The sequence below is a fragment of the Periplaneta americana genome, chromosome 12 (assembly GCF_040183065.1).
Source record: "Periplaneta americana isolate PAMFEO1 chromosome 12, P.americana_PAMFEO1_priV1, whole genome shotgun sequence".
NCBI classification, from domain to species: Eukaryota; Metazoa; Arthropoda; class Insecta; order Blattodea; family Blattidae; genus Periplaneta; species Periplaneta americana.
Window position 1 is genome coordinate 109,178,522 of NC_091128.1, and position 27,885 is coordinate 109,206,406.

Genomic DNA, 27,885 nt, shown 5'->3' on the forward strand with positions numbered 1-27,885 from the left:
TCAGTGTTGTGTAGGTGTTAGACTGTGCGACATGTATTCAAATCAAGAGCTGGCAGAGATACACTTCATGTAAGGTAAGGTGGACGGCAATGCTGCGCTGGCTCGTCTTTTGTACCAGAAGAGGTACCCACAGCGACAATGTCCAGATTGGAAGACATTTGTATGTCTCCATTACCGTCTGTGCGAGTATGGAAAATTTAACTCTCCTGGTTTGGGAAGGGGACGACCAAGATCTACAACTCCAGAAGAACAGGAGGAGATTCTGAAGGCTGTGAACATGACTCCTTCTATGAGCACACGAAGGGTAGCGTTGCAAGTCAGTGTTCCTCATACGACTGTCTGGAGACTGTTGAAAGAGTATCAATTGTATCCTTATCATTTGCAACGTGTACAGGCCCTGTCACCAGCAGATTATCCTGCACGAGTTAGGTTCTGTCAGTGGTTCTTGCAGCAGTGTGGTGTAAATCCGAACTTTCCTGCCTTAGTATTATTTACAGATGAAGCACAGTTCACACGAGATGGCATAACAAATTTCCACAATCAGCATGTATGGGCGTATGAAAACCCACGTGCAACTGTTCCATCTCATCACCAGGTGCGGTTCTCCCTCAACATGTGGGTCGGTATCATTGGTGATCGATTAGTTGTACCCCATGTACTTGTAAACAGACTTACGGGCAGGCGTACACAAACTTCCTGGAAAACACCATACCTCATGTTTTAGAAGACACTCCACTGATCAATCGTCAACACATTCACTTCTTGTATGATGGCGCTTCTGCACACTTCAGTCGTATGGCTCGCCGGTACTTGGATCGAAGGTTTCCTGATCGATGGATAGGTAGAGGTGGCCCAATTGCATGGCCTCCACGCTCACCTGATCTGAACCCTCTCGATTTCTACTTGTGGGGCCATTTAAAATCATTGATTTATTCGTGTCTGGTGCCTGATTTGGAATCCCTTCGGAATCGAATTGTGGCATGTTCTGAGGACATATGCAATACTCCTGGAGTTTGAGATCGTGTTCGCAGGTCAATGAGGTCTGTATTCAAGCAGGAGGTGGACATTTTGAACATCGTCTGTAATGACAACGACCTGCGGAAAGGAAAACATTCCGGTGAATTTCAATGTTGTGAAGGCCATAACTCGGAAATGAAGCATTTCCGGACACATGTTGTAATGAACTATTTTGATTGTCTACATGTGAGAAATACATACCTGAAATTATGCCCCATATTTTTTAAACACTCTGTATAGTATTGTGATTGGCGTCCAGATATGGCATTCATCTGAGAAGATGTAGAACACTTTTGAGAGGGTGGGACGACACTGTAATGGGATTCTATCGGACCTTTAGGCCTACAGGCTGAATCAACAGATGATACCTCATAACTGAGTTACGATAACTAAAACAAAGCAGCCGTTAGGATTTTAGCATCATTCCTCAGTATTGAAGTGGTAAGACCATCTGCTTTACTGTAGCATATGATGTGATATCACTAGCGATAAGTACAAAATTAAGATTAAAGTATTAATAAAAATACATTTTACACTGTTTCAGACCAATTTTTATTGAAAATATTAAGGTTTTAATTGACTACTAGCATTCTGTATGCCATTTTATCCTTTAGTGCTTTGTTGTTTAGTCATCTGTCTGACGACAGATCTGAACCTCACAAGTGATACCAACGAGGCACCACTTATGAGGCAACTAGGCCAGGAGATAGTGGAGTAGGGTGGCCAGTTCCTTTCCCCCTTTTATGCCTGTGAAAATAAGGAGAGGATGAGGTTGGCCTTATGATTGTAAGTACTGCGTGTTGCCTAACACACGGAAGCAGTTTTCAATTTTTTTTAATTTCCTGTACATGGAAAAATGCTGTATTTCCAAATAGAAAACTGCCGTGGCTCTAGGATTTCAGTAGTATCGGCATTTGTTTTTGTCATCATCACCACCACCACCACGATTTCTGCAGTAGTGCTTATGGAATGTCAAACAAATATACATTGGTTCGAGTCCACACCTGTGGAGTAACGGTTAGCGCGTCTGGCCGCGAAACCAGGTGGCCCGGGTTCGATTCCTGGTCGGGGCAAGTTACCTGGTTGAGGTTTCTTCCGGTGTTTCCCTCAACCCAATATGAGCAAATGCAGGGTAACTTTTGCTGCTGGACTCCGGATTCATTTCACCTTCATTATCACCTTCATATCATTCAGACGCTAAATAACCTAAGATGTTGATAAAGCGTCGTAAAACAACCTACTAAAAAAAAACATTGGTTCGAATCTAGGTAAAGGGGTTGTTAGGTCTACATGTAGACCTTACTATGAAATTATTTAAGTATCAATAAAATATTACTTACTTACAGATGGCTTTTAAGGAACTCGCAGGTTCATTGCCACCCTCACATAAGCACGTCATCAGTCCCTATTCTGTGCAAGATTAATCCACTCTCTATCATTACACCCCACCTCCCTCAAACCCATTTTAATATCCTCCCATCTACGTCTCGGCCTCCGTAAAGGTCTTTTTCCTTCCAGCCTCCCAACTAACACTCTATATGCATTTCTGGATTCGCCCATATGTGCTACAAGCCCTGCCCATCTCAAACGTCTGGATTTAATGTTTCTAATTATGTCAGGTGAAGAATTTGAGGGAGGTGGGATATGATGGTAGAGACTGGATTAATCTTGCTCAAGATAGGGACCGATGGTGGGCTTATGTGAGGGCAGCAATGAACCTCCGGGTTCTCTGAAAGCTATATTTTGTAAATAAGTATTGACACCACTAAAAAGGCTCCTTGCGACAAATCTTTCAAAATGTTTAGTTCATATTTGCTGAAAAGCTTGAAAATAGTCATGGAAATAAAAATGAATTAGCTTATTGAGTTCACAGTTAGTCTAAATAGAGAGTCACAATAAATTTTTAACTTTCATGAATTTACCATGACAGCATATTTTAATCTAAGTGCAATATGAATATGCTCCGAACTAACTTTATATATTTCATGCAAAAATAATTAAATTTTATTTATCAACATTTAAGTGAACTCTGTGAGAAGTTTCGGACCAATCTGATAATGGTCGTGCAAGGAGCTTTTTTATTCAAGAAACTGCTTAAAATGTTAGTCGAGAAAACGCATAAAAAACATTTCTCTCAACTCACGCAATGTATGTTTTGCGAAATTTAATTATAGGGATGGTATCTGTGAACAGTGAAAGTTTTGGATTATAATAGGGTTCGTTTGTATTACCACAGGAAGTATTTTGTAATTTTTTGCAATTTATTTTTTCTATTACAATATATATGTCACGTGATACAGTATGAATGGCTCTAAAATAGGAAATGAAACCATATTATGCAACTAGAAGATTCAAATATAATTACGACCATAAAAACAAAAAAGTGGATTTTCTTAATTCTCCATCATTATTTCACCATAGTTTCTCCTTAAACTTGAAACTATTTTCATATATTCCTTTCGACTATTCCATCCTGTTTCGTTCTTTGAGATTTTGTGCACTGATTAAGGGCGTTTCTGCATAACTACTGATCATACATGTACAGCACATAGTTCTTTTGCGTATAGAATTTCCTGGTTTTTATGTTATTTTAGCAGATATTCATTTAACTACCTGCACTGGCATTGTATAAAACACGTCAATGAATTTGGTGACAGTGAAATGATATTTTGGCGAGATGAGTCCGAAGATCTATCATGGGATTATCTGATATTCGCCTCCAGTTGGGGAAAACCTCGGAAAAAATGTGGGGCACGTTTTTTCTGTGACACACACTCAAGATTTTAGCGTGAATACGTCTAAGTCCGACGAGCGACTCACACAAACTCAGTTATGTATCTGGACCTTGCGGTACTTCTGGCTGAACTCCTTGTACACTCAATTTTATTTCATGGAGTGCAGTTCGGTAGCTCCTTTGAACACCCACTTACAGATTTATGACTTCCTCTGATAATTCCATCTTGTCCCCTCGTCCCAACATTGCACAGTTGCCACAATCCTGATGACCCTCGAAATGAGACAGTGGGATTGTTGGAATTCGGAAAAGATGCGGCAACTCTGCCTCCACGTGGATTTGACGGGAGCCTGTCAGTTCTTTTGAACGACGGTTGTGATTGGTTACTAACAGACAAGATTTCCGTCACAGTAGGAAGACATTTATGGTATGACAACCAATTAGTAGGGGGCAGTAGAAGGTTTGTCGGCAAAGTCCTTTCTATGAAGGTGCACTCCATGAAATAAAATGGGGTATACTACTGCGGTTATAGCCGTCGTTGCCCGTATCTGCTCTGCCTCTACTTATCTCCACGGACTCACCACGCATGGTAGAGGGCGCTGCATCAGTTCAGTTCCCCATTGTGCCGCATCGGTCAGTTTTCGTGGTTTTCAGCTGGACTTTTGTCATTCGACTTGGGTCAATGGGACATTTTTAGATTCCTCAAGCTTGGTTCTACTTGGCTGTTGTATTTTGTAATTATGTATTGTATTTCGCTTCATGTGTATTTCGACTTTTCCAAAGTGTCAATTTTTAACAATTTTCGCTCAGAACTGAAGCAAAACAAATTAAAAATAAATTAAGCGCACTGTTTCGGATAGATCTCGACTAGACGAATCCGACGATACCAGTTTGGAAGTCGTACGATCACCCACTAACGAGATAGGGGCCCCTGGAACTCGCGGAACGTTGCCCTACAAGGTCATTTTGCGCAGGCGTGCAGTGACTTACAATGGCGGAATGATACATAACAAATTTAATCCTTTGACTACATAACCCAAACTCTACCATTCCCTTCGGTTCAGTGGTTTAGCAACAGTGAACGAAACAAATCAGTAAATTCGTGACATCAGGTTTCACTACATGGCATCCAATACGGGAATGATTTTAAAGACATATTGACGGGGGGGGGGGGGGGGACAGGTAATCAGCTCAAGCGGGATTCAAATCCACAGCCTCGGAGCATAAGTACGCTTAGGCTATTACTCTTTTGATTTCTACCTGTGTTTTCTGCTGCTCTTTTTCCCAGTTTGCCATGTATTACACTGAAAATAATTTGTTTTCATGGTCAGCATATAAGTTATCAGAGTACATTGTATCGTTGTAAATATTCCAGCTGACCCATTCTTCGACATTACCTTCAATGGCGTCACACTACCTTTACACTAGCATCTGTCGTCAGAGCGGAATTGTGAAGTCTCGTATAAATTACCAATGTGAAAATCATCCACAACACGGCTCGCTCTGAATGCGCAATACGTCCCCCCCCCGCCGCCGCCAGCTGTATCTCGAACATATCGCAAGCGTTAAGGCGCGGGTTGCTGAATGGTCAGTTGGCACGTTTTCTTGCCATAAATAAAAAAAAAAGTTTCATTTTATTCAATTGGACGACGTAACGTTAATTACATTGAAGTTATACGTTTCGAAACAAAGCTGATTGAAGTGTCGAGCAGACCTTGGCAACTGAACACAACGATAATTATGATGTAGTTACAAGGTATTACAGGACGACGCGACGTTATGCTCTTACTCAATTACGTAACGGGAAGACGATAAGTTCATGACAGAAATTTCTTCTAGTATAATAGCACCAAGTCCAGCATTAGACTCACAATAGTTTGAAATAATTACATTTAAGGAGAGTTAAAGTTGAAATTCCGACATTCATTTCATTCATATCTGCTCGACGGCAGGTCCTGCACTGCAAACCCAGCATTCTCAAATCTTCCCTATTTTCCAACTTTTAGTCTCTACTTATGATCCATATAGGCCTCTGTTAATATCATCATGCCCAGAAATGTTTTTCCGTTTACCTTTCCTTCCAAAGCTCCCTTCAGTAGGCAGTTTCTTCTTAGTCAGTGACCCAGCCAATTTATTTTTTTCTTCCTGATCAGTTTGAACATTATTTCTTTTCCATTCACTGTCTCTAGCACAGCTTCATTTCTTATTTTGACTGTGCATTTCTCACACTCCATTCTTCTCCACACTCACATTTCAAAATCTTCCTGTCCCTTCTATTAATTTCGTCGTAATGGCCATGTTTCTGCCCCATACAATGCCACAATCCACACAAATCACTTCACTACTCTCTTTCTTACTTATTTTCCAAAGGTCCGTAAAATATGATCTTTTTTATATTAAAAGCTTCCTTTGCCATTGCTATGCCAATGCCAAGAAATGTAACTAGGCCTATAGGACTTCAGAACAATAAGCCTGCTATTGCGTTCGGCGAAGGTCCTCCTGCGAATACTTAGTCGATGTTTATATTCTAAGATGGGAGGAGAGCAGTTTGGTTTCAGGAAGGAAAAATGTACGATAGTTTTTTTTTGCAAACATACGAAGAAAGGAGAGTTTTCAAGATTATTTGTTTGGTCTGTTGAAGCCACTTTTAAACTTATGGTACTGTTAACCGACATAACTGTGTGTACTGGTCTAATGAAAACTGACACGTACAAGAGCGAGCGAAGAGGGATAACAGTGTGGTTCGGCCTGGCTTCTAGAGGAATGACAGTATCTTATTTCTCTGAAGCAACTGTGACAAGTTCCGCTTACTTAAGAATGTTGTAAACTATCATTCCAGCTATTAATGACCTGTTTCTCAAAGGAAAGTTACTTTCAGCAGGATGGTGCACCTCCAGACTACCACACCGATGTGAGAAATTTTTTTGCCACTTTTCCCTGAAGGTAGATAGGATGATGACGAAATGTGGAGTATCCACCTCGATCTCCAGATTTAATTAATATGAATTTTTACCTGTGGACTACATTTAAGGAAAATGTGTACGCCACAAAATCATGAATATTTCAGGACATGAGTCATGAAACTGGCAATGCCTATACTATTTTCTGCTAGAGAAAATATAGTCTGTATGTCGCTCGTTGTTAACAATGCATTGATGGTAGTCAACTTGAACATTCATAACTTAAGTTAACCAACACAAAAAAAGTAAATGTCTATTCATTTAACCAGTTAAAATAAATTATGATAAAGTGTACATTATTTTGGGATATTCTGTATAATATTATGACTGTGGTATAAACAGACCATGTATTGTGGGTCCCTATCACCACGGCATGGCGCGTCCTCAGGTTGCAGATAGAGGAGACGGCTTCCAGATGTGGAGGGTAGCTGCGAATATATTCAATAAGCAGTCGAGGACAGCCAATAAGGGGTGGTCCTCCAGCTTGGGAGTTGGGCGAAGGGCTAACAACCCATCACCGTATAGGATAGCTTGTTACGAAACCCCAACATACACCTTGGAATGGGACTGATTCTTGGCGCGACCACAGCAAAGGATAAGGTTATGATTAGGGGCCGGATGTCACATTAAGACGATGTCTAGTAATATAGAAATCTTTTCTATGTTAATATCAACGTAGAAAAGTAATTTCTTATATTGAATTTTTTGCATTTTTGATGTTTTTAAGTAATGTGTCATTTTTATATTTTTTCGGCATTTTTGGTCATTTTTAATACTTTGAAGAACCTTTAGATCATTTGGAATGCATTTTACTTTCTTCTTTACCGATAGGTCTGATAAATCATTTTCTAACGAAATAAGTCAGTAGTAATTACCTACTGAATAAGTAATAACAGTGAAGTTTGAGTTTTATAGTTTGGAACAGACTCTAAAGTCCACCCCTCATTCCTCTGAAGGCTTCACTTCACACAACGAAATATAAAATGCTTGAAGCAGCTTAGTTTAAGTGAGGACTTTGACCGCTACTGTTCTTTTGTCGGTATGAGAGTGTCTTTAGAATTTATGTTTGGAAGGAGGGGAAACTTTCATCATGTCCTGGACAGGACGTTGTGTCCTCAACATGGTTCGGAAGGGATATCTACTGTAGTAGACAGTATTTTTAACACAAAGATTGCAAGAATGTACGCTGCGCCGACCATTTGTTTTCTCATTCACACTCCCTTATCTGGAAGATCTGGTAACAAAAGTGAAGCGCGGAAGGAGGAGGAGACGGAGAATGAAGACACTGACATGGACCTCCCCTGATTGAAACACATTGTAAACCCTCATTAAAATCTATAGTTTTCCCTTAAAACCTTAATTTTGTTGCGTGTTCTTTTCCTTTATCTTAGCAAATCTCTCCGAGATTTGCAGGGCAGTCATTGAAACAAGGAGACTAATTTTTAAGAAGTTGTGTTGTGAGTACGGTGAATAATATTTAAATGTCATTTTCTTTTAATTTTATGTCAATTTCCCATTAGTTTAAGGGCATTTTAATGATCATTTTAAGTAGATGTTTTAGGTCATCAACATCCGCCACCTAGTTATATTTTAATGTCACTAGTCTTTATAGAACAGGAGAGGTAATATTAGTAACGAAAGAACTAGTAGATATAGAATAGACTCTGTGAGAATAGAGGAGATTCGGTTAGATGGGGAAGCAAACAATGACACCAATTAAAAAGATAATTCTTTATTCATAAAATAATAAAATCAGCAGTAAAAAAGGTAGAATTTATCGTTGATAGGCTATCGTATTTAGTACTTAAGGGTAGCTGGTGCGATATCGTAGTTATAAATGTTCACGCCCCTACAGAAGAGAAATATGACCAAATAAAGGATAGCTTCTTTGAGGAATAGGAATATGCTTTTTATCAGTTATCTAGATATTACATGAAAATAATTTCAATGTTATACTCATAAAAAAAACAAAGGGAGAATTCAAACTGATGATTTTTTTTTTCATATATTTCGTATCATCACATCCTAAGCAATAAACTGTGCGTCAACTGGATCACGCAGACATCACTGCCTGTGTATGAAACTAGAAGCCTTCAAATGGTCCCTTTTCATTTGCACTCATACACATAACCATTACTTTTCGGATTAGTTGTGATTATACAATAAAATAAAGCCTTCTGGATTTCTTAATAGTCAATTTTACAACATATATACAGATAATAATATCTTTCCCTCTTGGGATTTTGGTGTTGACTATCCACATGTTTAATAGAAATAATCTGACTGGAAAACTGGACTACAGTTGCAGATAAATTGCTACGAATCAGTCATTTAACCAGCTGGCTAATTATTTCTCATAATGGATACTGGGTTCAATTCCCAACAGATTCTCTGAAACTTTTATTGGACAATGACATTGTTTAGCAGGCTTTCACCCAACAACTTCATATTATCACCAAACGGCCTTTCTGATTACGGTAATTAAATAATTACAATTATATTGCAGATAGACAATTCTTTCGTGTTTAATTTCCATTTCCGATTATGTTACGTATAATTCGCATTTACAAATCAACGGTTATTCACAGCCACGTAGTGGACGGAACTAAGAAATAGAAGATGGTGCACAGTAGAGCTTAATATGACCACTTAGGAGGCAAAACAAACGAAGACCAAAGTCGTTTGTCTCTAATGCAATCCATACATAACTTTGTGTGGATTTATGTGCTGGTTATGACAAATGGTGATTAATCATCAGATTGTAAGCGATTGTGCATTCTAGTACATGGTCCAATATTATATTTCACTTTGTGTGTCTTAAACATGACATAGAATACCAGTAGGTATTTACATTTTGCATCAAATCTAGAATAAAAATAAATAAATTCACACACAACTCTGTTCACGATATTCCACTAATAAATTAATTATCAAACTATAATAATTCAGTTATAATATGTACAGATTTATAGATCTTTAAAACTGATGTCACTTTTATTGTATGAATATAATTTTTCTGTGTAATTTGTTATTAAATACAGAATGTTTCAAAGTTACAGCATTCATTATAGCATTTTAATGTATTTTCCTAATTAAATTTTTAAATACTTCTTAAAATTGAACTGTTGCTAAGTAACGTTAGTATGACGTCAGAATTGTGTGTTGAATTTTATCCTCCTTTCTCATTGTCTGGAATAAATTAATATATTTTGGTCTTTTATAAGATTCCTGTCACTTGCACAAGGGTCATTACATCACCAATACTTTTGTCATGTTTTCATATTTTCTATATAATATTTATATTATATTCATATTATGACACAGTCATAAAATAATTCTTTATACATTCGTTGATTTTGAAGAATGCACACTGTTCAAGACTTTTTAAAGTCATTGTATGTAGTGTTTTCGTGACAGTCCGGGACAAGTACTTAAATACCTGATAAATTTTTTCACACTTTTGAACGCTATAAAGCAAAATGATTTCTATTGCGAGATAAATTCTTTGTTTGCCAGTTAACTATGCATATTTAAGGTCCTGTCTAGTTTCGGTCCAGAATAAATCTTGTGCTAAAAATGAAAACTGAACAATCAACGGAGATGAAAGCTCCAAAGCCAATGCAATTGGTGATATTGGCCATCAAGGATCTACGAGAGCCCAGCGGTCCTACTCCGAAGAAGATTGCAAACTATATCATGTCGCGCTACCCCACTGATGGCAGCAAGTTGAAGCGGCAGGTAGACACGGCCTTGAAACGAGGAGTGACCTACGGAATCCTGAGGACCGACAAGGGCCGCTACCAGCTCGAGGATCTGGAGAACGGGTCAAAGCACATGAGGTCACACAGATGTCGCCGCTCTCGTTCCGGACGCAGGCACAGCAGGGGAAGGCGCCGAAGGAGTTCTGGTCGCAGGCGACGTCGCCGCTCTCGTTCTGGACGCAGGCACAGCAGGGGAGGACGCCGAAGGAGTTCTAGTCGTAGGAGACGTCGCCACTCTCGTTCCAGAAGCAGGAGGGGAGGGCGTCGACGACGAAAGAACGTCTCCGAATAGAATTGGGTCAACCAGAGAACCAGTTGTGCTTGCATGTTCAACTAGCAACTACCTCCTCTGTTGGTTTTGAAAAAAGTTAAACATTTTGTACCAGATACTACTGATGCAATAAAATCTTATTTCATTTTATCTGTTTTATTTTATACTCCATGTACCTCTATGTAGAAATGAACTTAGTATATTATTAGGTTTGTAGGCCAATACTAATGAAATTTTAAAATATGAGAATTAGAAAAGTAATCCTGAGTAATTTAAAAACGAAACAAGGTGACAGTAGAACGATATATGCCATATGAAATAAGAAATGAACGCAAGTTCCTATTTCCATTCATGAATGGTTGGAAATAAGGACCATTTTACAAAAATATAAGAACACGTTAGGACAACTAAATCGGCAGAGCAATGAACACGAAAAAATGACGAGATCAACAAAAACTAGAATGATGACGGCAGAAAACCACGAACAGCTGGAAAGGGAGGCAGACGAGAAGAAAAATGTGCGAAGTGATGCATAGGTAAATCAAAGTGCAACGTCAGGAAAAATGAAGAGGATGAATAGAAGACTATTGTGTTAGTTCCAATACTTAGATTTCCAACACTACTTAAAAACCAGTCATTTTCAATACTGTCTGTTTATGGTTCTAACATTTCCAATGCTACCGTACTTATCACAATGACCGTATATTTTGGCGTACGTCATAAATGGTAAACAATAATTACAATGTAGCTCATCTAGAACAGAATTGTACACTACTATTTAACAATTTAACAAAAGGAAACGGTAAAAATAAACTTCCTCTCCCACTGTAGACTGAAGACTCTACGTTAAAAAACATGTGTAGTTAAAAGTTCATAGCAGACGTAGTCCTGTCATAGTTAAAAAATTGTTTAGTGTAAATTACAAAAATGCATGTGGAACTCCTATTATAATTATTCAAGTTTATATACAACTTACTTACTTATGGCTTTTAAGGAACCCGCAGGTTCATTGCCGCCCTCACATAAGCCCGCCATCGGTCCATATACTATGCAAGATTAATCCAGTCTCTATCATATCCCACCTCCCTCAAATCCATTTTAATATTATCCTCCCATCTACGTCTCGGCCTCACCAAAGGTCTTTTTCCCTCCGGTCTCCCAACTAACAATCTATATGCATTTCTGGATTCGCCCATACGTGCTACATGCCCTGCCCATCTCAAACGTCTGGATTTAATGTTCCTAATTATGTCAGGTGAAGAATACAATGCGTGCAGTTCTGCGTTTTGTAACTTTCTCCATTCTTCTGTAACTTCATCCCTCTTAGCTCCAAATATTTTCCTAAGAACCTTATTCAAGTTTATGTATGTAGCTAGCTTAAAGTACGGAGATATTTTTCTAGTGAACACTTACGATTAACAAGATCCGAAGGAGCTCTAGAAATTCCTTCTTCAATACGCGCGTGTACCAGCCGTCTTCTCTTCTTTGGCTGGATATATAGGAGACTCCTTTTTATTTCAAGTTATTGTTGAACACTATCCTGGAGAAGGTATTTTATGAGTTCTAAAATACAGTATTAGGATGGGGCTGTAACACCATTCGATTATTATGCCATCCTTCAGTGGGGTTATTCGAGCTATGTTTTTCACCGTACACATTTCACATGAGTCCATATGTGTCATTTGCAAGTCATTGTTCAACGAAACAATCGGGGCTGTAACACCATTCGATTATTATGCCATCCTTCAGTGGGGTTATTCGAGCTATGTTTTTCACCGTACACATTTCACATGAGTCCATATGTGTCATTTGCAAGTCATTGTTCAACGAAACAATCGGGGCTGTAACACCATTCGATTATTATGCCATCCATCAGTGGGGTTATTCGAGCTATGTTTTTCACCGTACACATTTCACATGAGTCCATATGTGTCATTTGCAAGTCATTGTTCAACGAAACAATCGGGGCTGTAACACCATTCGATTATTATGCCATCCTTCAGTGGGGTTATTCGAGCTATGTTTTTCACCGTACACATTTCACATGAGTCCATATGTGTCATTTGCAAGTCATTGTTCAACGAAACAATCGTTAAAACTAGTCACTTTTTCATTTTGGGGCGAATTTCCCATAATGATGAGCCATGCATCTTCGATATAGGAAGGTGGTGGTAACAAAACAAGTGAAGAACACATTCTAACATGGAGGCGTATTTCCTTTTTTCCTGTATAATTTTGTGCAAGTTCTAACTGTTGTAATTTACGCCACAAACATTGGTTAAAATGAAAATTGCATCCACTCACTCGCATATTAGGAAAGACACTATTCCAAGCTTGTATCACAGCAGATTCAAAGCCCATTTTTACCTTTGGTTTCCATTCCGGGAAATGGTTGTTAATTTTTTGTTCGGAAGAAGAGCATATATCAGTGGAACAACCTTACTCACTGTACACTGTAAAGTTCACTCAGTATAGTGAATATCTGATTAAACTGCTTGCAGCAGCTCTTGATAGTTCCATCGACGAACATTACTGTTGACTCTTTGAGAGTTTCCCTAGCTATCACATATAGTAGTACTTTCTTATAGTACTGTACTGTAGTATATCGTCGTTGTTCCTGTAATAACTCCTATGTGACATATTTTCAGATTTTTGCTCTATTAAATAGCTTAAATAATGATACAGCAAATAATAAAATCTCCTACATGTAATTATATTTCTTTGTTTCGAAAATGTAAGGAAGGATTCACAATCTCCTATGTACGGCTGCCGTAGGATGAATAAATGTGTTTTTTCTTCCTACTGAAAAATTTTATATTTTGAACATAGGAGTTATTGCAGGAACAACGACGATATTTAATATTCATGCGTATACATAGGCCTAACTCATATACCCAGTATTGTCCATGGCTATTGTATGGCGAATGTCTAGGCATATTAAGTAGAGAATGAAACTAAGCAGACCGCGTGGAAACACACTTTATACACTTCTCTTTCCATGGTACCACAAGTGATGTCATCGTATTACGAGAAAATGGAGCAATTTTATTCCTATAGAGTTCCGCTTAAACGTTTACTTTTAGAAAAAGATGGCAGGGGATTTGTAGAACCCCTATAATTGCGTGGAACGTTTAAATGCTTGGTGGTTTCGTGATTTCAAATAATCATAGGTCACCGCATGATTAGAGTCATCTTAGCATACGTTACTCATAAAACAATTGATAGAAAGCTAAATCGTTTAATATGTTACTTAATTGAAATTGTATTTAAATAATTAAATACAAACATTTTGGTCTGGAAAGCACTCATTTGGTACCAGGATAATTCCTTTAACACGTTTCTTAATTATTATTAGGCCTATATGAAAATAATATTAAAATATGATCATTTGGTTCATGGAACATCTGTTTTTGTTGTAAAGATAGATAATTCGTTTAACATTTTTCAAAATTAGTTTTGAATGCATCCTTTAATAAAGCACTCCAAATGAATGTCAATATAGAGTGGATTGTGTAAGAAGATAATTTTTATGTTGGTCTCACTGTGCATATTTTTTTTCTTTGCTAAGTTTATTTATACACGCTTTAACATCTGTGGTCATGTCGAGTGTTTAGAATGTGTGTATATACCAGTAGACCGTTTTTACTCTTGTTGAGTTCCTGTTTCTATTGTGTGTTGTAGATAGATTGTGATCATGTAACTGATTATAGATTTTGATTAACGTTTTTGGTATTGTTGATTGAGACGGTGATTAATCATGGCATGTAAATTTCCAATCTGGCATTTGCCTTTGTGACCAAGGGAAACCGTGAAAAAAAAAAAAAAAAACTCCCGAATGCGAGTCTCAAGCTCTACAGTTTGAGTAACTCGCTCGGTTGTGCATAATTATTCATGTAAATAAAAAAATGAAAATAAATGTGGTAGGCCTACATAAATATTATTCTAAGAAACACAGGAAACGAATATGGGTAAATTATGAGTGCAGGAACGCCATTTCGTGACACTTTGTAAAATAACTCAGCTCCAGTGAGTTCAACGGTAAAATACTAAATTTTACTCCATATGTTTTGGTCCAGGGAAAATCTCATCTTTAAGACAAAACTCTTACAAAGACTATTATGTTCTGTGGACAAAAAGAAACTGAAATGTATAAAATTAGAGTACTATTTTATGTTGACCAAATAAAGTTTAAATAATCCAGTAATACAATATTGCGACAGAATATCAAGTTTTCTGTGCGTAAGGATTTATTTTAATCCTACCTTGTTCAGGAGTTACCGCAATGACATATAGCATTACATCATCTAGAGAAACTACACTTTCAAATGGTGAAATAATTATCCAAATCGATTAAGTAGCTTCTGAGATTACTTCATACAAACACAAAAACATTCTCTGTATATAGGCATTAATATTGACAAATATTTATATATTCCCATCATAGAATACAATTATTACTTACTTACAAATGGCTTTTAAGGAACCCGCAGGTTCATAAGCCCGCCATAGGTCCCTATCCTGTGCAAGATTAATCCAGTCTCTATCATCATATACCACCTCCCTAAAATCCATTTTAATATTATCTTCCCATCTACGCCTCGGCCTTCCCAAAGATCTTTTTCCCTCCGACCTCCCAACTAACACTCTATATGCATTTCTGGATTCGCCCATACATGCTACATGCTCTGCCCATCTCAAACTTATTGTAAGGTTTCGTAACAAGCTGTTTTTTACGGTGATGGGTTGTTAACCCTACACCCAACTCCCAAGCTGGAGGACCACTCCTTATCGGCTGTCCACGACTGCTTATTTAATATTATATTCGCAGCTACCCTCCATATCTGGAGGCCGTCTCCTCTATCCGTAACCTGAGGACGCGCCATGCCGTGGTGATAGGGACCCACAATACATGGAGAATACATATATATATTCATATAAAATAGTGCTAAATGAATATCTTCCACTTTTTTGTGCAAGGCCGCCTTAAATAGACACAGTCATTTGTTTTCATTTCATTGTAGCCTATTAGTTAGAGGAGGCGCTGATAAAACGCATTGTTATTTTGAAACTCGTCTATTTCAAATATCAGTCGTAGAAAAATTTTGCATAGAATAAAACTTATCAAAAATCGTTTTTCAAAGAAACTTTTGTTATGTAACATTTTTCATAAAAATCAATAATAAGCGAGATATTTCGATTTATTTAATTTAGGCCCCCTTTAAGCCCCTTTTAAAATAAAGTATTTTGAATGCCATATAGCCTAAAATCTAAGTTAGAGCTAACTTAATTTATATTCCAATTTTCTATGAATCGGTTCAGCCATTATCGCGTGAAAAGGTAACAAACATCCAGACAGACATGCAAACAAAAATTAAAAAAATGCGATTTTTGATCTCAGGATGGATAATTATACATGTTAACACCAATTATTTTTGGAAAAACGAAAATTACCAGAAAAATAATTTGGTTACAGATTTATTAATAATATAGATAATGATTGTGTTGCGGGTTGCTACGGACCAAATAGCCTACGCGTAGAGTTTTATAGAAAATATGGTAACGGACATTTTCCCCAAATAGGTGCCCACTTAAACGTTCCACTTTGAAAACTAAGAACAATTGAAGGGTACAGAGAAAGAACGAACATAGTCACAATTTTCTTAAGGGTGATGTAATCATCTAATTCAGTATATTACTGCAAAATTTATTGTTGTTCCTAATGAAAATGTAGGAAAGGATGATTGTATCCATAGTGATAATTCTCCTTTATCAGTTTTGATAAGAAAAACACATACATTTTGCAGTAATATACTGACTTAGATGATGTCGTCACCCTTATGAGAATTGTGACTCTGTTCGTTCTTTCTCTGTACCCTTCAATTCTGAAACCCATGAAACAAGTGACTAATAACACATACAGTATTAGTTTTCAATCTTCAGAAATCATGCAGAATAATACAATTTCGATCAAAATGGTTCGCGTTTTAATATTGTTCTGTTGTATTCTTTCACTTAACTTCTAACAAGTTGTTTAATGTGCTTCTACATTTGTATTTTATATTTCAGTACTATGGGCTAATGAAGATTTTATATTATTGAACTCTACCACATCTCTCAGTATTCTTGAAATACATCTTCCAATATGGCCACCTATTTACAGCACGGGACCTACGCAAGGGAACACCCGTCCTGACAGGTGAGGCAGAAGGATTAATATTGTTAAAATAAAATAAGAATAAAAATTCGCTTGGCAGTGTGTTGATGATTTAATATAATATAGCTAGATGTATCTGAGCAACAGTGTAACTTGCCAGTTATGTATTCAGGCATTGACCTGAGGTGGGAATGGAATGAACTTGAATAGAATCGGGAGGGCGGCACTTGAACCAAGCACTGCGATCTTTCAAGATTTATTGCGCTAACCCTCAAATCAGGAGAATTCCCAAACGCTCACCGGCTGACTACACTAAGGTTCGCTGTGTACCCAGGTTTCAAACAAGCAACCGCACTCGTTCCTAGACCAGCTCTAGACATGAAAAAACAAGCTCTTGGCTCGGCTCTCAGCTCTCCTTCCAGCCTAAGCAAAAGCTCGAGCCGAGCCGAGCCGAGCCGAGCCGAGCCGAGCTCTCTTCAGCGATCAGGCTCTTCTCGAGCTTTATGTTTAGCAGATTGCTTTGCGGTAGGCGTTATCCTCGACAGTGACTTCCGATACACTACTCGTATTAAAAATAAATATTCTACAAACGTAATATTTGAAGAAAGATCATATCGTCCTATTACTAGTAAAACCAGCTAAGTCCAGTACATGACGTCAGAGAGAAGGGGGTAGAATTGTTTTCTGTACCGTCTGGTTACAGCAACAGTGTTGAACTGTGGTGCTACTTGTCCAGTACGGTAGTAAGTGAGCGAGTCGATTTCTAACCTGTAGTGCGGTGTTATTGTCATTACTTTATATATTAAGGGTGCTATTCATAGACATTTCGCTAGCCCGCGCTACGAGCGTGCTAAACAGGATTCATATCATATCATATCGCTAACACTGGTTTATGAATACGAAAAACGTTAGTTCGCTGATCATCCACCGAAGGCCCGCGCTAAGAATGTCTTTGTCTTTCTAATATAATGTAGGATTTAGTTGAATTGTACTAATAACTTGACATTGGTTATATTTCACTCCAAATGTTCCGAACAGGTAGTTCCATCGAAGTAAACTCTGTATGTCTGAAACCAGGCCGGCCCGGATGGCTGAAGCGGTAGGGACACGGCATGTCCCTATCGCTTGGTCCGAAGGGTTGTGGGTTCGAGTCCCGCCTCGGGCATGGGTGTTGTGATTGTATTAGTATAAGTAAAACAAAGGAAACAAAGGTAAACAAACAGAAAAACAAAAAAATATATATAAAAAAACCTGCTCTTGTTTACATCTGACCGCTGTGCAAAGTTCAGAAACACCCACACTGTATGGTTGAAGCATAAGCAACCTCGTGTCCACTAATGATGACCTTCTTAGTATGTACTTTTATGCACACATGTTTAAATAGAATTATCGGTTTTATTCAAAATCAATAAATTAAATTTATAAATTTCTGTTTTTTAACATGAGCATTTAGCGACGCTGTCTCAACTGCGAGGTTATCTAGATTCGGTAATTTGGAGACTTTTTTTCGTTTCGGTGTTGCTACGCATTACGCATACACGTTATTGAAGTGATTCTCGGAATGGAATGAAATTTCGGGAGGGGGGCACTACGACCTTTCAAGTTCTATTGATCTAACCCTCCAGCTAAGCATATTCCCAAACCCACACCGGCTGACTACACTAAGGTTCGCTGCGTACCAGGTTTCGAGCAGGCAACCCCCTTCTCGTTCCTAAGCCAGCTCCTTCTGTGCGTTGCCAACCGGCGTTCAGGGAATGCTATGGAATGATGACGAAATGGAGAAAAGCTGACGGAATTATGTAGATAGTACCTAATATAGGAAAACGGGAAAACCCCGAGAAAAAACACAAATTGCGACCTTATCCGCTACAAGTGTCACTATGAATTTTTCAATGAAAAATCCCAGATCTGACCGGTACTCAAAGTCGGATTGTCTTCATGACAGATTGAAGGTCTAACCACTCTGCCATCACTGATAAGAAGCTATGAGAAATATGGGTGCAAGGTGGAGTGTGCCTTCCATAGTGTTAATGATAATATTGCTCCCTTGTACGTAATTATCTTCACAAAATCTCTGATATGTCTAAATTCTAGATATAAACATGAATATAATATAGTATAATATTATCATTCGGAAACTTCACTGGAACAATTTTATTATAGAATACAGGTAAATAGCTTTATCAGAGCCATAACGTTGCGTGAAATAAAGGCCAACTGTATAGAGAAGTTTGTGAAGTAGCCATTCCAATGAAAATATTTATCTTTCATCCGTTTTTTTTTTTGCAAGGAAAACTACAATGTTTTGGTCCAGGGAAAATATTCGTCTTTATTCACTGATGAAACACATTACTCATCTCAACTTGAAATTTTGTAATAGAATGAAACGGTTTACTTACCTGCATTTTAGAGTTTAGCAAAATCTAGACCTTGACGACTTGTTTTCAAAAGCAGTCTTTTTTTTTTTTGTTAATATAGAAATGGAATGGATCTGTCTATATTACTTATTCATAAATTTCGTTCGTAACATACAGCCCTATTGGATACGAAGTCCCATGCGGAGTGCGACACAACAACATGGAACGTATAGTGGGAGGATCGAGCGTTACTCCAGGTATGTCATCAAATTGCTACTGAATATATGACTCCACTTAAGGGGTTAGGTACAGCTTACAGCAGTAAAATTTTGGAAATATTCAACATTTTTTTCCTCCATTACTGTATGCTGTACAATAATGAAAATTAGTATGTATAAAACACTGTCCTTCTGCTACATAAAAAAAATATTTTTACGATTAAAAAAAAAAATATATATATATATTTTTTTTTTTCAAAATTCAGTTCACTGTGCAGTGATGATAAGTCTCCAGGTATCGATCAAATTCCATTAGAATTAATACAAGAGGGTGGAAGCACATTATCTAACGAAATTTATAAGCTTGTACTTGCTATTTGGGAAAAGGAAATTGTACCAGAACAATGAAACGAGTCCATTATCGTACCTATCTTTAAGAAGGGGGACAAGACTAACTGTAGTAACTTTCGAGGAATATCACTTTTGCTGACGTCGTACAAAATTTTGTCCAATATTCTTTTGAGAAGATTAACTCCATATGTAGATGAAATTATTGGGGATCATCAATGTGGTTTTAGGCGTAATAGATCAACTATTGACGAGATATTTTGTATTCGACAGATAATGGAGAAAAAATGGGAGTATAAGGGTACAGTGCATCAGTTATTCATAGATTTCAAAAAGGCATATGACTCGGTTAAGAGAGAAGTTTTATATGATATTCTTATTGAATTTGGTATTCCCAAGAAACTGGTTCGATTAATTAAAATGTGTCTCAGTGAAACGTACAGCAGAGTTCGTATAGGTCAGTTTCTGTCAGATGCGTTTCCAATTCACTGTGGGCTAAAGCAAGGAGATGCACTATCACCTTTACTTTTTAACTTTGCTCTAGGAAAGTCCAGGATAACAGAGAGGGTTTGGAATTGAACGGGTTACATCAGCTGCTTGTCTATGCGGATGACGTGAATATGTTAGGAGAAAAATCCACAAATGATTAGGGAAAACACGGGAATTTTACTGGAAGCAAGTAAAGCGATCGGTTTGGAAGTAAATCCCGAAAAGACAAAGTATATGATTATGTCTCGTGACCAGAATATTGTACGAAATGGAGATATAAAACTTGGAAATTTATGTTTTTTACTTTTATTTTATTGGATTATTTTACGACGCTGTATCAACATCTAGGTTATTTAGCGTCTGAATGAAATGAAGGTGATAATGCCGGTGAAATGAGTCCGGGGTCCAGCACCGAAAGTTACCCAGCATTTGCTCATATTGGGTTGAGGGAAAACCCCGGAAAAACCTCAACCAGGTAACTTGCCCCGACCGGGAATCGAACCCGGGCCACCTGGTTTCGCGGCCAGACGCGCTGACCGTTACTCCACAGGTGTGGACTTGGAAATTTATGTTTTGAAGAGGTGGAGAAGTTCAAATATCTTGGAGCAACAGTAACAAATATAAATGATACTCGGGAGGAAATTAAACGCAGAATAAATGTGGGAAATGCATGTTATTATTCGGTTGAGAAGCTTTTATCATCCAGTCTGCTGTAAAAAAATCTGAAAGTTAGAATTTATAAAACAGTTATTTTACCGGATGTTCTTTATGGTTGTGAAACTTGGACTCTCACTTTGAGAGAGGAAAATAGGTTAAGGGTGTTTGAGAATAAGGTGCTTAGGAAAATATTTGGGGCTAAGAGGGATGAAGTTACAGGAAAATGGAGAAAGTTACACAACACAGAACTGCACGCATTGTATTCTTCACCTGACATAATTAGGAAAATTAAATCCAGACGTTTGAGATTATCAGGGCATGTAGCACGTATGGGCGAATCCAGAAATGCATATAGAGTGTTAGTTGGGAGGCCGGAGGGAAAAAGATCTTTAGGGAGGCCGAGACGTAGATGGGAAGATAATATTAAAATGGATTTGAGGGAGGTGGGATATGATGATAGAGAATGGATTAATTTTGCTCAGGATAGGGACCAATGGCGGGCTTATGTGAGAGCGGCAATGAACCTCTGGGTTTCTTAAAAGCCAGTAAGTAAGTAAGTAAGTAAGTAAGTAAGTAAGTAAGTAAGTAAGTAAGTAAGTAAGTAAGTAAGTAAGTAAGTAAGTAAGTAAGTAAGTAAGTAAGTAAGTAAGTGCAGTGATGAAGCGTTTCCCACATAACTCAAAAAACTATCCAACGTTCTGTGATGAAATTTCTTGTGTGTATTAATGCATGTCATATCTACAATATGATGCAAGATCACTTCTCTTTGATAGATTGTCTGATAAAAAATAAATTAATTTTACAAATTGGTCAAAATCAGTATTTTCTCCTAATACAAAATAAAAAAAATATTATTTATTAATGAATGTAGTTGAAAGAGCATGATATTGTAAACATGAGTTTCAGCAATAAAATAAAAGAGAGAGAACATGAAAAAGTTAACATGTTTATGAGTAATGAGGGAAGCGCTTCATCACTGCACAGTAAACTACACATTTTGAATTTTGAAAAAAACCGTAAAAATATTTTTTTCATATAACAGAAGGACAGTGTTTTACACATACCAGTTTTCATTATTGTACAAGATACAATATTGGAGGAAGAAAATGTTGAATATTTCCAAAAATTTTATTGCTGTAAGCTGTACCTAACCCCTTAAACTTGGTTTCGAAAGCTTATTCTTTACTTTATGTGGGAACAGATGTATAATAGGGGCCATCCACAACCATCTTGTGCAAAGAAAAGAAAAGATCGGTGGAAGTTAGCGATCCTAGTATTCGATATTGGATAATCTGTAATCGGTAAGATGTAAATGCTACCAAAATAATAAAAAATGAATAACATAATTTTTATATTTTTCGTGTTGTATTTTTGGTCCAGGGAAATTACTTGATTTTTATGAAACATTTGTATTTTTATTCGTAAGGGAAGACGAATAATACAAAATGACGATTGCTATGAAAACTGTCGTGAATTTAGAGGTTGGCTACATATTTTGTATGGATTAACACATATTCATGCCATTCAGCCAATCAGGAAAGTGAGTCTTATAATACATCTGTTCCGTTTATTATATTCCACCACTACAATTTAACATACAGTAATTAACACAACCTAACAAAGTTACTGCATGTACAACTATCTTCAATAAATAAATTTAAAATACATTAGAAAGGACATTACCTAAGCTTTATGATACAGTGCTTCCGTTTTATTTTACTAAATCTGAGTGGCATTTCCACTCTGATTTCGCAATATAGAGTAAAATGCCCAACCATATTTCTGGGTGCGCCACTGCATTGCATTGCATAATTTGTTATGCTGATTTTGTTTTCAATTCAATGTAGGAGAATTTCCATGGCAAATTTCCTTACAACTCGTGTCAGGATGGACGGCGCGCCACATATGCGGAGGCGCCATACTTTCCTCCTATTGGATTGCTACTGCCGGTCATTGCGTCTTTGGAATCAAAGCTGCCGCCTTGTCCATAGTAGCAGGAGATCACAATCTCTATACTGAGGAAGGTAATTTGTTCGATCTTAATGAAAAGTAATAGTACCGAACATACTGAATTCGTAAATAAGTTCTAATATTTTTATCACTATAACGAGAGTGATAATGATAATAATGTAGTTAATATATCTGCAAAAAGTACGAGTTGTGTTGGATCGCATTTCATACGTTCGGACGTCCAGAAATGCGATAGTGCGATCGATTTAGGTAAAGCCAGAACGAACAAGGGATCCAGTCCTTATTGTTGATGGTGGTATTTTAAATCAACTTCAGACTTCACTAGGTAAGGGAGAGTAGAGTATTCCTCTTGTTCTCCTTGTCTTACTACTGTTCCCCTTGCTTCCTAGTGTTCACATTGCTCTACTTGTGTTCTCCTATTATTCTTTCTTTTATCTTTGTCTTCTCCTTGTTACCCTTACCTCCTCCCTTTTTCCTTGATTTTTCTTGTTCTCCTTATATTCCCCTTGTCCTCTTAGTGTTTTCCATATTTTCTTTGTGTTCTCCTTGTTCTTCTTGTGTTTCCCTCGTTCCCCTTCTTCCCATTGTTTTCCCCTTGTTTTCCTTGTATTCTCCATTTCTCTTTGTTTTTCCCTAATCCTTACGTATTCCCATTGTTGTCCTTGTGTTCCCCTTGTTACCTTCATATACTCTTGTTCTCTTTGTGTTCTCCTTATTCTAGCCACCGACGTGACTCTGTCGGTTAAAGGTATTGTTATTGGTGGATTAATAACTTTAAATTATTGGGGGTTTTGTGGAGCATATATTTTGATAATTGCTCATGGTTTATGTGCTTGCCTACCGGTCTGAAGTTGCGTTCGGGCGCGGGTTCGATCCCCGCTTGGGCTGATTACCTGATTTGGTTTTTTCCGAGGTTTTCTCCAATCGTAATGTGAATGCAAGGTAATCTAAGACGAATTCTCGACCTCATCTCGCCAAATATCATCTCGCTATCACCAATCTCATCGACGCTAAATAACCTAGTAGTAGTTGATACAGTGTCGTTAAATAACCAACTAAAATTTAAAAAATCCTCTAATTCTCAACACACTCTCTCTGTTTTCCTTGTATTCTCTTTATTTTCCCCTTGTTCTCCTTATATTCTGCTTGTTTCTCAATATATTCCCTCTGCTTTCCTTGTATTCACTTTGTTTTCCCCTTGTTCTCCTCGTATTCCCCTTATTGTCCTTGTAATCCCCTTGCTCTAGTGCAGTGGTTCCCAAAGTGTGCTCCGCGGATCCCTGGGGATCCGTCAACACTTATCAGGGGATCCGCGGTTGGTAACATATATTTTGAAATAAGTAACGTAATATAATACTGTACTATCGTTTCTCCCGACGCGATTGTACTTGTGAAAGTTAGTATATCGGCAAGGGTAGATGGTCAGATCTCACCCTTGCGTGAACTCAGAAACCAGTCGATCATCTTGTTATATATCATATCCTAGTGCTGCTAATTTAAAAACAAGTGAATCAACCAAAAAAGGAAAATGTGATGAAACAGAGATTTAGCGAACTTCCTGTCTCCGAACTCTGGTGTAGTCTACTTCAGAAATATTCGTAAATTTCTAAATGTGGGAAACTCCTCCCATTTCCAACAACATATCTGCGAGAACTATGATTTTCACGATATGCGGCAACAAAATAAAAATTCCGTCATCGCCTGGATGCCACATCAGATATGAGAATCCAACTTTCTTCCATCTCTCCCAACTTGAAAGAAATTTGTGAGACGAGGAAACGACACCATTCTTCACATTATCAATTTGAAGGCATTTTTTATAATTATACATGTAATCACTGAAACAAATACACGCAGTTTGTAAATACTACAGCATGTTTATGAACTCATGGCTATGCATGGTAATTAATGTAGTTGTAGACATATTGTCGATGTTAAATACGTACAGAATATAAATATAGAGGGACATTAAATTTATATCTACTCTTGTATTAATCTAGCGACTAATTTAATTTAATTTAATTTGAGGATCCGTGAACCTTTTTTGTAGTGGAAAGGGATCTGCGATCAAAAAAGTTTGGGAACCATTGCTCTAGTGCAGTGGTTCTCAAACTTATTAATACTGCAGACCCCCTTTCCTTAGATCAGTATTTTCGCTGACCCCTTCAAAGTCGTTAATGGAATGATGGGTAGACTAGATTTTGGGGGTTAATGTTAAATAATATGGGTAGTGATATTTCTGTAAATATTGTCCAAAACTGAATCTCAAGTCTGCCGTTACATTACTTGGTTTCTTTTAACAATTTTGAATCAGGGAAGAGCAGAAAATGCCTGCTTACGCAAGTGAGTCTTGGGAAACAGCATTTTCAATGCTTGTTCTCAGAGTTCTGTAAGTTCCACATAAACTTTCAGCCAAAAATAAAAACAAAATTGACTTTCACTTAAATGTTTTTTCAAGTAGTGCCACACGATAACTTCTTCCTCCTTTTCGCGAAATTGAATTCATATAGGCCTATCGTTAGAATTAGGAACTTGGATGTTTAAACTTACACTGAAGTAATTTTAATAACACATGGAGGCTGTCAAATCAATCTAGCGAATTTATAAATTCTACCAACAACAGCCAATGCACTTGAGGCCTTATTGCCACACAAAAAATTCTTCTTACAACAGTCTTTTACATCGTTTAATAACACACGAAGGCTATCGACAACAAATGAGCCAAATTTTAAGTTGTTCCGACGAAGGTTAATTGGGCTTCTGACATCAATGCCACGTTAAAAAAAATAAAATAAAAATCCTTCTGAAATAAGAAAAAAAATTCTCTATCCAGAATATTCGCGGAACCCCAGACTGAGCTTCGGAGACCCCCAGAGATCCGCGGACCTCACTTTGAGAACCGGTGCTCTAGTGTACAGTATTCTCCTTGTTCTCGTGTTCCCCTTGTTTTGCATTATTCTCCTTATTTATCGTTAGCGCAGATAGTGATTTTTTTTTTCGTTTTTTATAATTACATATTGTGTCCTCTCTTACTTTTTCAACTTTGTTTTCTGTTATATCTCCCAGATGTCACTGCGGTATCACTAGACAGAGTCCATGGCTGTAGTAAAGTAGCGCAATCACCAAGTAGGCCGCCATTATTATTCCTTTCCATTTGAATTCGCAAACTTACAACCATTATACTACTATACTGATAGTACCACATATATTTCAAAATTTCAGGATCAGAACAGCGGGTATTCGTGGCACGCGTCATAACCAACAACTTCTGCTTCAGTAACTTCCACAACGACATAGCACTTCTTCAGCTGAAGACACCTCTTCGTCTCGACGGCGAACGCCTAGCTCCGATCTGCCTGCCGAGACCTGGAACGGAGTACAACACGGGTCAGTAGAGGCATTTAGCTAAAGTTCAGAGAAATTCCCAATTTTAACCTACGAATAGCTCTCAATAATGCCTGCATTTTTAAACATAGGCCTAACTGTTTTATCCTTTAGCTTAATTGTTAACCTACTTTTACTCTTTCATTAGAGAAAGTCTTATGATACTGCAAAAACCAATTTCGAGATTTTCACGCGCATGTACCTTATCAGCATCATTGACAAACCTACCGAAAAAGTTGTTTTCCATCTCTCTGTGTTGTCGTGCGTCTGTGTATAGTAGTTTCTCGTAAACTATTGCACCTATTTTCTCTGTACTCTGCATCTACGAGTCAATTGATCCGGGGAATCCGGGAACGAAGCACGAGAAATAATAATTATAATACATTTTAGGAAAATTTAATAAAGAACCATGACATCAAAAGCACACAATGACGCTCTACTTAAAGCATACATTGACCTTTAAGACAAAAATCCACATTTTTTATGAAGGTCTTTCAAACTTTGGTGATACGTTTCTCGGGGTAAAATAAGTGTGCAATTTATAACATTGAAACGTGAAAATTGAATTTGGTAATCTAAATGACTTTTTAAAAATACAATTTTGGACAGACTCAGCTTCATTACAAATTGAGCCAGAGTGAATTTTCATTCAAATGATCTCCACCATATGGAAAATGTTACGTAGTAAAATTATTTATCTTGAACCGTTTTTACAAACCTTGCTTTGAGAAAACAGAGATTTGGTTTCTATTTTAAAAAATTCTAGTAACAATAATACCCATTATTGTTGATTGTTGTTGCTAAACTATATGTGATGAAGTAAACGTAAGTATGGCTGGCTGTCCAAGTCAGCAGCGGTGCCTGATTTACTTCATTAGGCACAAAACGCGGGGCCAAAAATAGTTCCGTGTTCAAACTTCTGTTGTTCTCTGTTGGTAGATTTATGTGCTATGGACTTACTTCATTTGTGAAATTAATACCTCTCCATATGGAGAATACGTGCTATGGACTTACTTCGTTTGTGAAATTAATACCTCTCCATATAGAGAATACGTTGGCACTACCAACTCAATTTCCACCATTTCTGACTTAGACCACTTGGCGACTAAGCAGCCCAGATAATAAAACATATTGATTTTTATATTATACGAATAAAAATACTTTTTTTTTGCAGTCTAGAAAAAGGAAGACCATTTTCTTGTTTCCGTGCTTAGTAAATATGTGCTTCGTTTGAATAATAATTCCAGAAAATAAACTATAAAAAGTAATATCATTCGCAACATGATAGAAGAAGTATTTTAAAATTTCAGAACGAAAAGTTATATTTGTTCAGATCAAATTTCTGCACATTTAAAGGACAAAACTAAAATCTTTCAATTATTTATTATCATAATACCCTGGTCTCTTATATTGACTGAGCATATTGGGAATTAATGCAATAGCTTTCCCAAAATACGCTATGAAATGTGTCATATATAATATATTTTTTTTTTCTCGAAAAGGAAGCAAAAACGAGTAAAGTTATATCATACTTTTTTATTTAAAATATTTCAAAGAATAAACC

The 27,885-nt window shown here is 37.3% G+C and overlaps 1 protein-coding gene across 2 annotated transcripts in view; it reads left to right on the forward strand.

The window, feature by feature from the left end:
- LOC138710797 (hemicentin-1-like) overlaps positions 1 to 27,885 on the forward strand; it is a 191,328-nt gene that overhangs the window by 16,885 nt on the left and 146,558 nt on the right. Inside the window, exons 2-5 of one of the 2 annotated variants that reach the window (XM_069841918.1) lie at positions 16,810 to 16,939; positions 19,432 to 19,511; positions 22,814 to 22,990; positions 26,160 to 26,324. In XM_069841918.1, the coding sequence (XP_069698019.1) occupies positions 16,810 to 16,939; positions 19,432 to 19,511; positions 22,814 to 22,990; positions 26,160 to 26,324 (552 nt within the window). Of the gene's footprint in view, positions 1 to 16,809; positions 16,940 to 19,375; positions 19,512 to 22,813; positions 22,991 to 26,159; positions 26,325 to 27,885 lie in introns of those variants that run through there. The other variant, XM_069841919.1, reaches the window with a different exon arrangement.